At 50.8% G+C, this 12,878-nt stretch overlaps 1 protein-coding gene across 1 annotated transcript in view; it reads right to left on the reverse strand.

The window, feature by feature from the left end:
* Nucleotides 1-6,009: 6,009 nt before the first annotated feature.
* LOC310749147 (F-box/LRR-repeat protein 18-like) overlaps nucleotides 6,010-12,878 on the reverse strand; it is a 35,713-nt gene continuing 28,844 nt past the window's right edge. The window contains exon 5 of the mRNA XM_083585695.1: nucleotides 6,010-8,023. Coding sequence (XP_083441821.1) covers nucleotides 7,867-8,023 — 157 coding nt within the window. The 3' untranslated portion in view covers nucleotides 6,010-7,866. The remainder of the gene's footprint in view (nucleotides 8,024-12,878) is intronic.

Below are 12,878 nucleotides of genomic sequence, written 5' to 3' on the forward strand. Positions count from 1 at the left end.
CCTCGCAAGCTCCGGGGACAGCTGGGAGGCGCAGCGCGTCTTCCCGCTGTCCCCGGACCTGGTCCGAAGGCGGGCTGCGAGGAGAAGAGCGCTTCTCCCCGCTGCCGGCACCACAAGCGCCTGGGGGGGAAATAAATTTTTTTTCCTTTATTTCCCCCCCAAAAAACTTGATGCGTCCTATGGGCCGGTGCGTCCTATGGAGCGAAATATATGGTATTTATACCCTGCCCATCTGGCTGGGTTTCCCTAGCCACTTTGGGTGGCTTCCTGAAAAATATTAAAATACAATAGCCCTTCAGATATTAAAAGCTTCCCTAAACAGGGCTGCCTTCAGATGTCTCCTAAAAGTCTGGTAGTTGTTGATTTCCTTGACATCTGATGGGAGGGTGTTCCACAGGGGGGGTGCCACCACCGAAAAGGCCCTCTGCCTGGTTCCCTGTAACTTGGCTTCTCGCAGGGAGGGAACCACCAGGAGGCCCTCGGAGCTGGACCTCAGTGTTCGGACTGAACGATGGGGGTGGAGACGCTCCTTCAGGTATACAGGACCGAGGCCGTTTAGGGCTTTAAAGGTCAGCACCAACACTTTGAATTGTGCTCAGAAACTTCCAGGGAGCCAATGTAGGTTTTTCAGGACTGGTGTTATGTGGTCTCGGCAGCTGCTCCCAGTCCCCAGTCTAGCTGCCGCATTCTGGATTAGTTGTAGTTTCCGGGTCACCCTCAAAGGTAGCCCCACATAGAGCGCATGGCAGTAGTCCAAGTGGGAGATAACCAGAGCATGCACCACTCTGGCGAAGGAAGAAGGGAGCGGAGGAGGGCAGACCCTCTGCTGGTTGTATATGCTATAATTTGCAGCCAGGGCTGAAGCTTGCAAGCTGCCTGCACAGTGTTCCATACATATATAACAAATTTTAGCTACTAAAAAGTGAAAGGGGGGAAAGGAAGCCCTCCCTGCGCAGACCAGCTATCCCTTTCACTACTTTTGTAAAAATCCACAGTTTTTATCAAATACTCCCATTTATGAGCATTATGGCTTACAAATTTAATAAAATTGCTTCCTACACACTCACACACAGTTTTTAAATCTCTCACAGCAGTTTTTAAAGTTTTCACAAGGAATTTTTTTTTTAAAAGGACACATTTATCCCACAGCCACGGGCAAGAACTGAGCGCAGCTTTTACTTCAAAGGGAGCACATAGGGTGGAGGAGAACTTCACAAATACATAAAGAAAGCAAAAAAAACCCCCAAACCCCAATGTCCTAATGGTGTTTTTTTTGTGCTCTATGTTCCTTAATTGTCAAATGGCTAATTAGCAATGCCCAATTTAACATTCTCAGTGTGTAGAGATGGGAGTTCAGGAGCCCCCCCTTCCCCTCCCTTTTTAAGGCAAAAAAAGGGGATTAACTAAAATAAATAATTTAAGACAAAGGCATGCCGGCTTCTGCAGAATTAGCATAAAAACGCTACACTCGTGAGCATTTTGAAAGCTAAAAGAGAAAAGCGGGAGGAGGGAGGACACACAGCAATTAAACTGAAATCCCTCTGCCTGCCTTCAGATCTAGCCATACGGAATATTTTCATGGGGCTTAAATGTGACTTTGGAAGGAGACGCACTGCAAATCTTTCTCTCTCTCTTTGGTTAGGGAACATCAGAAGCAAACACGGACACCTCTGCTCTATCTCTTCAAGGCCGGCTCTGCCGTTAGGCAGGAGGAGGAAGCTGGCTCAGCCAGCTAAATACTGGAGATTCTTTCCTTTAAAATATAAAGTGATATTGAAAATGACGAGGATAGTAATAAATTCATGGGAAACAAATGGGCATCTAGACATTTTGTTTCGGCAACCATAACCTTGGTTTAAGGTGCCTTTTGGTGGTTAGCTGAGAGATTTGAGTTTCTACCCCTGGGTCAAGGCTGCTGGGAAAAAAATACCCATCCCTAACCCTCTTTTTTGGGATGTGGGTGGCGCTGTGGGTTAAACCACAGAGGCTAGGACTTGCTGATCAGAAGGTCGGCGGTTCAAATCCCCGTGATGGGGTGAGCTCCCGTTGCTCGGTCCCAGCTCCTGCCAACCTAGCAGTTCGAAAGCACGTCAAAGTGCAAGTAGATAAATAGGTACCACTTCGGCGGGAAGGTAAATGGCATTTCCGTGCGGTGCTCGGGTTCACCAGAAGCGGCTTAGTCCTGCTGGCCACATGACCTGGAAGCTGTACGCCGGCTCCCTCGGCCAATAAAGCGAGATGAGGGCCGCAACCCCAGAGTCGGCCACAACTGGACCTAATGGTCAGGGGGGTCCCTTTACCTTTTTAACCCTCTTTTAGCTCAAACGGCAAATGTCGGGGTCTCCCCTTATTGCCAGACGACCAGCCTATCCTACCCCACCCCCCGCTACTAACCAGCGACAGCAGCGAGGACTTTGCTTGTCCTTTTAGAAACCCTTATTAATTTGAGCCATGGGGGTCGCTGCTGGGAGGGAGGGCAAGGAAACCTTCGGAAGAGAGCTAGTTGCTTTGCTAAAAAGAGGAGGGTGAAGCAGGATGGAAAACGTGCTAGGGAATAGGCTGCCTGCGGAATTCGCAGGCAAAATGGTTTTCATTAGCTTTATGGGCACCTGCCTCTCCCCTCCCCCCCCCATGTCTGCCTCTGGCCCTCTCTGCCCCCTAAAAAATTGAAGAGGGCCCAAGGCAGCCTCCCTCGGCTATTAATCACAGCCCCTTCTCCCACATCCTGTCCGGTTTCTATGGAAATGAGGCTTTTGCCGGAGAGCCGGTGGGGTGCGCCTACGGCATCCAATTGAGCATCTTGTGGACCTCGCGATGGAGGGCAGCTTCCCCAGGAGGCGCCAAGAATATTGCTCCTTTGACAGGCTTCAGGGAGGGGTGGAAAGGTGTCGGCGGGCAGCGGCCCCGAGCTGTGGAGGGGAGCGATGAATATGTATCGGTGAGGGTTGGCAAGGCGAACCTCTGCCCTCCCTCCAGAGCTCAGCACCAGTGAGCCCACGACTTTTATGACAAGACCTCCTCAGGGCCGAGAAGAGCCCTGGAAACTGGCCAGAGGCAGAAGGGGGGCCAGTGGCTCTGAAGCAGAGGCAAGGCTACCGGTCACTGTCCCGGTCATGGCTGCTGCAGTGCTTCTGAGTAGCAGGCACTGGGAACCACAGAAGGGGGAAAGGGCTCTTGCGCGCGAATCCTTCTTGCGAGTTTCCCATCATGGGCATCTGGCTGGACATCTATGAGAACAGGATCCTGGGCTGCTGGCTTGATCCAGAGGGATCCAGTGAGGAGATTCGGATTAAACATCAGGAAGATCTTTGGGTTAGTGTCGTATCTTAGATCTCCAACGCTTTGGCTCCCGAACAAATCGGCTCCCAAACGATCATAACCCGGAAGTGGCTGTTCCGGTTTCCGGAAGCCGAACGTCCAGCGCGCCTTCCGATTGGCTGCAGGAGCTTCCCGCAGCCAATCAGAAGTCACACTTTGGTTTCCGAACATTTTGGAAGTCGAATGGACTTCTGGAACGGATTATTATTATCTGGGGCGAGAGGGTCACTGGTCCTCCATTCCACCTCTGGAAGGCTATGGCCTCCCACCCAAACGACCTGGAACATCCTCAGGGACCTCATGGAAACGGCTCCTTCCTGCTCCCAGGTCCTGTGATAAGGCTGTTCTGGTCACCCTGGGTTTGCTCCTGGTGGGCTGGGCTGGGCTGGGGGTTCAGGCCCTTAAAACTGCCAGAAGCAGTGAAGAGCTCCCTGGCTTTGTGTGTAGAAGGGATCAGGCCCTGGGTGGAGCAAGGCGGTCGTGGGCCTGACCTCACTGGGGCCAGGCCTCTCTTGCAAGGGCTGGGCACTCCACACGCAAGAACGCCGCTTACAGATTTCAGACACTGAGTGGTCCAGAAACCCTTTCAAACAAACCGAACAGGCAAAAGGTAGCCTGGGGCTGCCCCGTGCTCTGGGGGTGGATGTTCAAAGGGATTGTGGGAGAGGTGGATGGAGAATTCAATGAGAATGCACTCAACGCTCATTAGACTGGGGTTTTTTTTGGGGGGGGGACTCTTAGGTTCCCACCCCTGAGCCATTCCTTTCTCTTCCAAAAGGTGATGCTAAAAGCAGTTCCATGTATTAAATATGAACTCATTCAAGCCGTCCGCAGGGAGCATGTGAAGCCGCTGAGCGTCGGCAGATGAAGGGGAGGAGGTCACAGAATTGTAAAGTTGAGTGGGACCCCCAGCGGTCATCTAGTCCAGCCCCCTGCAATGCAGGAATTGCAACAAATGCTTCTCTGACAGATGGCCACCCAACCTCTGTATAGAAACCTCCAGAGTTGCTCTGGGCTGAAATGAAACCTGGAAGGAAAGGAGAGAGAGGGTCCAGGGACACACCTCCCTGCCTCTCTGCCTGGCACCCCATCAAACATATGGAGCTCCGTTTAACAGCCCTTTGCCCACCCCCACCCCCGTCAGTTGGGGACCATTAAGGTGGGTTTCTTTTCCCAACATAAACGCTGCCGAATATAAATTGTAATTAACACCAATGCCAAAATGGCACTTAGAGAGAAAATAAGCACATTATTAACATCTGCTGCATCCTGCCTGCAGCGGCAGTGGCGGCAGCAACAACAACTCAAATCCAGCTTCGCGTTAGGAGGATTTGTGGCCGGGACTTGGGTTGCGGAGCCAGAGAGCAGTGTGGCGTAATGGCCAGAGCTTCGGACTCAGGCCTGGGAGGAGACCAGGGTTCGAATCCCCACTTAACCGCAGAGAAACCTTTCTTCCCTGCATAGGGCTGCAGTTCCAGATTCCACCCGCCGTGAAGAGGGACTGGTGATTAAACCGCTCTGGGAATTGTAGCTCTGGGAGAGGAAGAGGCAGCGGCGGCTCGTAACCACTGGCAGCGCCCTTAACAAGCGACAGCTTCTCTGCGGGAAGGCTTGGCTCTTCAATGCGGTATCACAGGGTTCTCGCTGTATGGAGCGGATGTGGCCTTTGTAGCTCCTCAGCACCAGGGGACAGCAGAGATCTGCCCCAGTCCTCAGAGAAGGATGCAAACGAGAATCTAGGCAAAGCCGTTGGGCTTCTCTCCCCACCTTTCCATCGTTCCGGGGTGCGGAGTCTCTGCTTTGCCCGCAGAGGATTCCTGGTTCAATCCCTGGAAGCAGCTCCAGATAAAGAGAGATGGAGGGGTAGGTCCTAGAGAATCGTAGAGTTGGGAGGGAACCCCAGAGGTCCTCTATTCCAACCCCCTGCAATGCAGGAATCACAGCTGAAGCATCCCTGACAGATGCCCCCCCAACCTTTCTTTAACAGCCTCCAATGAATTTAATGATATTTGGAATGTATTTGTCTAAACCATAGTGATACATGGATTAGCATACGCTTGAGGGAGACAAGTTTATCCATCTACTTACATACTATATAGTTTTGTAGCCTTAATTATATTTTATGATCATTTTGTTATTGCTGTTTCCCTCTGCTTTTTAAACTGTTTTTTAATGTATTCTCCTCACCCTCTTTTTCTAATTCTTTTCTTCCTCCCAATTCATTTAAACTTACTATAACAATCTCAGTAAAATTCTAAATATAAAAAAGAAAAGCCCACCACCTTCTGAAGGGGTCCGTTCCACTGTCGAACAGCTCTTAACGGTCAGAAATTTCTTCCTGATGTTGAGTCGGAATCTCCTTCCTTGTAACGGGGAGCCCTGAGTTCAGGTCCTACCCGCCAGAGCAGGAGAAAACGAGCTTGCTCCCTCTTCCGAATGGCAACTTTTTAGATATTTGAAGATGGCTCCCACACCACCTCTTGGTCCCCTCTTCTCCAGGCTAAACATACCGTGGAGACCCAGTGCCAGAGGAGAGGAGATTGGTTTAGGCAGGCTGAGGCTGATGGAAGTTGCAGTCAAAAACCTTTGAAGCTGGACAAGAGAGAGAGAGAGTCTGATCTGATAGAAGGCAGTTTTTTTTGTCATCATCCCCCCCTGCACACACAAAAAGAGCATACTAAGATAGCAAAGGTGAGTACAGAAGTGTTTATATGCCATATTTGACAGGTAAATCCACTGTTGATCCAATTAACACAGATACCAGCATCACATTGGAACAGACACATTGCTACGGATACTCAAGCTGGCCCACGACTTCAAGCGAAGAGCAGCAGAAGCTGAGAAACAGCAACTGGGGGAGACGGGGGCTTCTTCTACCCCCTCCATCCATGCCCCCTCCCATTGCAAACAATGCAGCGTTGCTTCCAGAACACCTAAATCTGCACCCAGGAGAAGCTGCAGCATCGCCGCTGTCGTCCCCCTACGTGGAAAGCGAAGGGCCTTTAAATAAAGGAGTGGGGAACCCTCTGCGCCCCCCTCCAAGATGTTTGTGGCCTTGCAGCTCCCATCGCCCCCCGACCAATGCGACCAGGCTGGCTCTCAGGGAGCTGGGGGTCCCAGCGACGTCTGGAGGGGGCACCGGGCTCCCCACTCGTGTTTTAAGAGAATGCAAAAATGGGAGTAGGAAGGGCCCTGCGGTACGATGGAGGGAAGGACCAGGACCAGGTTACCCCCATGGCAAAACAGTTGCAGGGCCCCCCCCCCAGAAGAGGGCCTTGGCAAAGGAGCATTTTGGCACGGTTTCGATAAAATTGTGTCAGTCCAAGCTAGCACCTCCAGCAGAAGTAGACTGATAAAGGCAAAACCTGCTTTCAAAAAAGCTGTTAGGAAGGGTTGGTTATTTGGGGAGCTGTAAAGAGAGAGAGAGGTGTGTGTGTGTGTGTGTGTGTGTGTGTGTGTGTGTGTGTGTGTTTTTATGCTCACAACGGCAATTTGGGATTGGAGCTCAATGCCAGCCACTGCTTACAAGGTGTGCTTGCTTTTCTTTAGAGCCATAAATGGCTACAAGGTTGTAAAAGCTAAAGGACACAAGACTTTGTGCTGTGGGCATTTCAGAGCAGCTCCCAGCTCAATGAGGGTGACCTGTGCAGTGACCCGGGAGTGTTCCTGCACAGCACCCGTTCATTTCATTGGGGCTTGTGCAAGAGAACTTCCTGGCACTTGGCAGCCATGCTTGAGACGGAACAGTGAGCTGGAGAGGGGAAGCAGGAGACTTCCACCAGAAGACATGGAAATCCTGTAAATTTTGTGTGGGATATTTTTATTTAGATGTATATGAAACTTGGAGGATACTCTGGCCTGGCAACTGGCTGCACCCCAGCAGGCAAGCGTAGAAACATCCCAGGTGTCTCTGGCTAAAAAGATGGAAACTGGAATTGTATCCAGCACAGCAGGTCCTAGCGGCACAAACTATCCCCCCTTAAGATAAGATAAGAGGGCAGGATCAGCTGTACGACATATGCACACCAACCCCCCCCTAATAAATAAAAGCTCAGGCACGTCCACTCTCTGCGTCAACCTACAAAGTCCCTTAAGACATTCGAGTGAAGACCCCCCCCAAAAAAAGCACAAGAGCTAACCGTCTCCAAGAATAAGTAATGGGAGGAGGAAGAAAAGGGAGCACATTCTTTCAAGTTAAATTCCTCTCCCCTTTAACTACATTTAAAGCTGCATGAGAATTCATGTATTAAATAGCAAGGAATCACCAGCTCATTGTGGCCCAGCCTGAGTCCCTCAGGGGCAGGGCGGGCTGTTAATTAAAACCAATAAATATTAAGATTTTTCTTCGGGAGCAAATTTTGCCCAAACGGGATACGCAAGGCCTGCCTGGCACCCTGGCAAGCTTGCCCTCGAAGCGGCATCTGAGTTGCAGAACACTGGAATAGGGTGGCCCCGCGAGGCTCAAGGGCCGGACCGCCTGGCAAAGGAGAAGCAGCAGCTGTTTTGCGCTCATGCTGAGCCTCCCACTCCGCTGCGCCAACGCCGCCATCACCCCCACAGGTTGGGCGGCTCCTCGGCCACCCGGCTTTTGAACAAGGTGATTTCGTCCAAGTGCATCATGGGAACGTCCCGGATGACCTCCGTCAAGTCCTCGTGCAGGAGAGGGAAAATGACAACGTTCAAGGCGGGTCGGCTGGCCTGAAAGCTAAATCAGACACAGAAGAGGTTAGGGGGTCAGGGCGGAAGGAAGGGGAGCTGGGGTGGGGGTCAGAGTCCACAGCACAGGAGAGCAGCCGCCTTATGTGACGTGGGGCCCCCAATGCTCCCCAAAGCCGCCCCCATCTCCCTTCCTTAGCCAGAAAGGAATCCCTTTCCCTTGCAAATCCACACCGTGACCAACTCCTGCCCGGAAACCAATGTCCCCACTGTGGAAGGACCTGTGGGTCCAGAATTGGCCTCCACAGTCACTTACGGACTCATTGTTAAAACGGTGTTTATGGAAGACAATCTTACTCAGCTACGAGGGATCGCCAAAGAAGAAAAGACTTTCACTTGCTTTCCAGAAGAGCGTTGGTCTTTCATGCTAAGAAATCATCCCCTGGGTACAGTGGTACCTCGGGTTACAGACGCTTCAGGTTACAGACTCCGCTAACCCAGAAATAGTACCTCAGGTTAAGAACTTTGCTTCAGGATGAGAACAGAAATCGGGCTCTGGCAGTGCGGCAGCAGCAGGAGGCCCCATTAGCTAAAGTGGTGCTTCAGGTTAAGAACAGTTTCAGGTTAAGAACGGACCTCCGGAACGACTTAAGTTCTTAACCCGAGGTACCACTGTATTTATTTCAGAGTTTGTCCATCAAGTCCAAAGAATCTTGCTTCCGATTAAACCTGCCTAGGATTTGGAATTCCGATCCGAGACAGGCATAGTGGAAACAGAAGCAGGGCGGGTCTAAGTGAAAGCACTGACAGAGCCCATCCTGGAACCCTTGACAAAATCACCCCGGAGGGAATGGGACCCTCAACATGTGAGAAGCGCTTCCAATATGCTAGGCAGACTTCTCAGCTTTTGTAACAGGGACAAGGAACCTGTAACCCACCAGCTCCAAATTCCCACCCAGCTCAGAGGTCGGGGATGGTAACAGCTGGAGTCCAGCAACATCTGGAGGGCCACAGGTTCCCCAACCCCCTCCTAGAACCTGTGAAATAAGAAGTGGCCTCTCAGAGGAGTCCTCCCTGTGGCTTCATTGCAAGAGCCGTGGCTCCAAGTGCGGCTACAGTCGGGCCCATATACAGTGGTACCTCGGGTTAAGTACTTAATTCGTTCCGGAGGTCCGTTCTTAACCTGAAACTGTCCTTAACCTGAAGCACCACTTTAGCTAATGGGGCCTCCTGCTGCCGCCACGCTGCCGGAGCACGATTTCTGTTCTCATCCTGAAGCAAAGTTCTTAACCTGAAGCACTATTTCTGGGTTAGTGGAGTCTGTAACCTAAAGCGTATGTAACCTGAAGCATATGTAACCCGAGGTACCACTGTACAGAGAATACTTCCACTCCTAAGCATAGAAAGTTAGGGGTCAAACCAGATGCTCTACTTCTCAGCCTATGCCTCTCTGCTTGGATCCTGGCCTTGGCTTGTGGCTCCCCCCCCCCCGACACTTCATTCACTGCCCCTCAACTCTGACTCACTTCCACAACTCTAATACCTCCTGTCCTTGATTTTCTGCCATGCCGCTAATTTTGCTGCATTGGAAAAAGGGGGAAAAAGTAGACCACCATAAATCTCCCCTCCCCTGGACTTTGGAAGTGGAATTAATGCACGGAGAGAAAGGACTGCGCCAGCAGGGCTGTAATTGCAGAGAAAAGGGCTGCTGCAGCTAAGCCCCGTACACAATGTTTACCAAAAGGGGTGGAGGGAGAAATCATTTAAAGCTGGCTTAGGCAGAAAGCCCTATATGATGATAGCCACATAGGGAGGCAATAGGAGACACAGCAGGAGGGAAAAGATAAGGCATGCTGGGAAACCGGGGAGGGAGGGAGCCCACGCACGCACAGAGCAAGTTAAAATATTTGGCATTGATTGCCGGAGGGGAGAAGCGCGGGTCATGGCTGTCTCCACGCGGGAAGGGAAGGAAACGGGGACAACCGGAGCCTTAAGCCGAGGCCACGGAATCAATTGAGGGGGCTCAGGACCCTTTTGCCCTTGCCCAGGGTTTGATCCTTGAACTCTACACTTTTCAAACCCCGGGAGAGCTGGCTGCACGTTCCTTCTCCTCCCAAAATCATTCCTGGGAATGTGGGCAGCTCTACAAAAGGGGGGCGCTCGGGGAACGCAGCAGAAAGGGGAAACTGCCTGCTCAGAAAAGAGGCACGTTCAGAGGAGCTGCTCATGCAGGGACACGGCGGGCAGCCTCCTCCTCTGAGAGCAGGTCACTCCGCTGTAACAGGAGCCATCAAAAGGTCGGGTTGTGGGGGAGATGATGTTTTCCACCCCCAGTTTGCGGGCAACTGGGAGGCACGGCTGCCCCTTGGCTCAAAAAAAAAGGTGAGCCCCCAGAGGTGTGGAGGTGGAAATTTGACTACAGGGTTGCAAGTGAAGGATGTCCACACCTTAACTGGAAATACTGCTGCCCGTACTGGTCCTTGCCCTGTTATGTGGGGAGCTGTCCTTGCCCCCGCCCCCCAGCCACCGATGGGATGGTCGCAGGCAGTTCTGTTCAACGGTCTCCGGAAAAGGTACGCTCGTCACTCTTTAAATTCCATGCCCACCTTAACGCAAGGCAAGGAGGTGGTTTATTTCTACTCTGTCGCGGCGCCTGGCAGGGTGTGGAATGAGGACTCTCTCAAATCCGACTCGGTGACTGCAAGGACAGAACCCAGCTGTGCCGTTACTCGGGATTAATGCACACAGAATAACAATGGCCAAAAGACACCATAAACTTGCTGGGAAATACAGAGATGACAGGAGCCAGGAAACGCCAGCACCCAAGGCCTGGTCCTTCTTTCAGAGCATGCTTTCAAGGGTGGTTTCCGTTTCGTTTTCACCCTTGTTCTTTTACTTATATGCTTATTCGCTCTCAAAGCAGCTCACGGGAAGAGGAAAGGACAAAAATCAATATAGAGACAGAACAGAAACAGAGGCATAGAATTGCAGAGTTGGAAGGGAACCCAGAGGTTCTCTAGTCCAGCCCCCCGCAATGCAGGAATCACAACAAAAGAATCCTTGACAGATGGCCACATACATTGATAAATATGCCAGATTCATTAAACATATTCAACAAACTCATGCTTATGAGTATCAAGGGGAAGGTTCTTTGTACCAAAATGTCTGCTGCATACAGACATGTAGCACGTCAAGGACAAAACATCTAGCCCGGCCTTCTCCCTTAATACAGTAGTTTTCTATACGCAGGGACTATTTGTCTTTACTGGGTAAGGAGGAGAACGTGATCATATCACCTCCAGCAAGTACAAGCCCTAAAACTGAAGGTATGTCCTAATCAAGACTTGCAAATATGTCCACAAAAGTACCCAGCTTTGGTTGGCACCCGTCTGTCTCGAAAGACAATGGAGTGCACCTCCGGAGGTGAAGTTAAACAGCTGTGTTTGCAGCACCCACAAAGTGGCCTCCTTGGGGCGCAAGCCTGGCCCGTCTGTCTGGAGGTCCTGAGCTGCCCAGACGACAAGAGGGCCCCCCCCAGCCTCCAAAGGGAAGCACAGCCATTTGTTTAGCACCAGCTTGGAGCTGTCAGAGGGAGGCATACAAAATGCCATCCAACTGCCTTAGGGACTCCATATTTCTGTAGGGCTTACTCCTTAGCCCTTTCTTCTCCCAAATATGTCCTGCAAGGCAGTGGAGGTTTAGGATCAGAGTTTTCTTTCTCCTAGTTGGGCTACCTTCCCACGTGGACAAGGACCATCTTGCCAGGCAGGGAGTATTTTTCAAACCTTACTGTCTGCTTGTGAAACGTGGACCACTTATAAACGCCATCTCCAGCTCCGTGAAAGATTCCATCAACGGTGTCTGCGAAAAATTTTACACATCACTGGGGAAGGCAGGCGAACTAATACCAGTGTACTGGAAGAAGCAAAGATCACCCATGTCGAAGCAATGATTCTTCAACATCAACTTCATTGGACTGGTCCTGTTGTGTGGATGCCTGATGATCATCTTCCTAATCAACTACTCTATTCCCAACTTAAAAATGAAAAGTGTAATGCTGGTGGTCAACATGAGGTTTAAAGGCTGTCTCAAGGCAAATCTTAAAAAATGTAGTATAAACACCGACAACTGGGAAACACTGGCCTGCGAGTGCTCCAGTTGGAGAACAGCCTTTACCAAAGGTGTCCTGGGCTTTGAAGACACTGAAACTCAGGACGCAAGGAAGAAACGTGCTAAGAGGAAGGCACGCTTGGCAAACCCTCACCATGATCAACTCCCGCCCATAAACCAATGTCCCCACTGTGGAAGGGCGTGTGGGTCCAGAATTGGCCTCCACAGTCACTTACAGACACACTGTTAAGACTGTGTTCATGGGAGACAATCTTACTCAGCTACGAGGGATCGCCAAAGAGAGAGAAGGTTTTCCAAACCTACCTGGAGATGCCAGGGATCAAACAGGTCCCGGGCACAAGAGCAACTCTCCCCTCCTGTGGTTTCCAGCAACTTGTACTCAGAAGCATTGGAGGCAAAGCAGAGCCATCATAACAAATAGCCTTATCCACCACAAATTTGTCTAATCTTCCTTATAAATATATATCTAGAACTAAACATATAGGAACAGATTTCCATACCCAAATCAAATGAAATAGATTAATATCACAAGAGTTCCAAGCGACACAAGCGGGTTCAGATTCTCCCGAACCTTATTACTCCAGCACATTATTGTAATCCTCCTTTCTGGCCCCCAGAGTCAACTTAAAAGCTCGTGCAATCAAATTGACCGATTTCCCTAGCCAGGTGATAGCACCGGTTAAAACCCTTTCCAAGGATTCTCTCGATCAAGTGATTTATCGACAGCAGAAAGAAGAACAGACACCACTAAAAGATACGAGGACGAACGTAGA

The sequence above is a fragment of the Podarcis filfolensis genome (assembly GCF_964270895.1).
Source record: "Podarcis filfolensis genome assembly, chromosome: 14".
NCBI lineage: Eukaryota > Metazoa > Chordata > Lepidosauria > Squamata > Lacertidae > Podarcis > Podarcis filfolensis.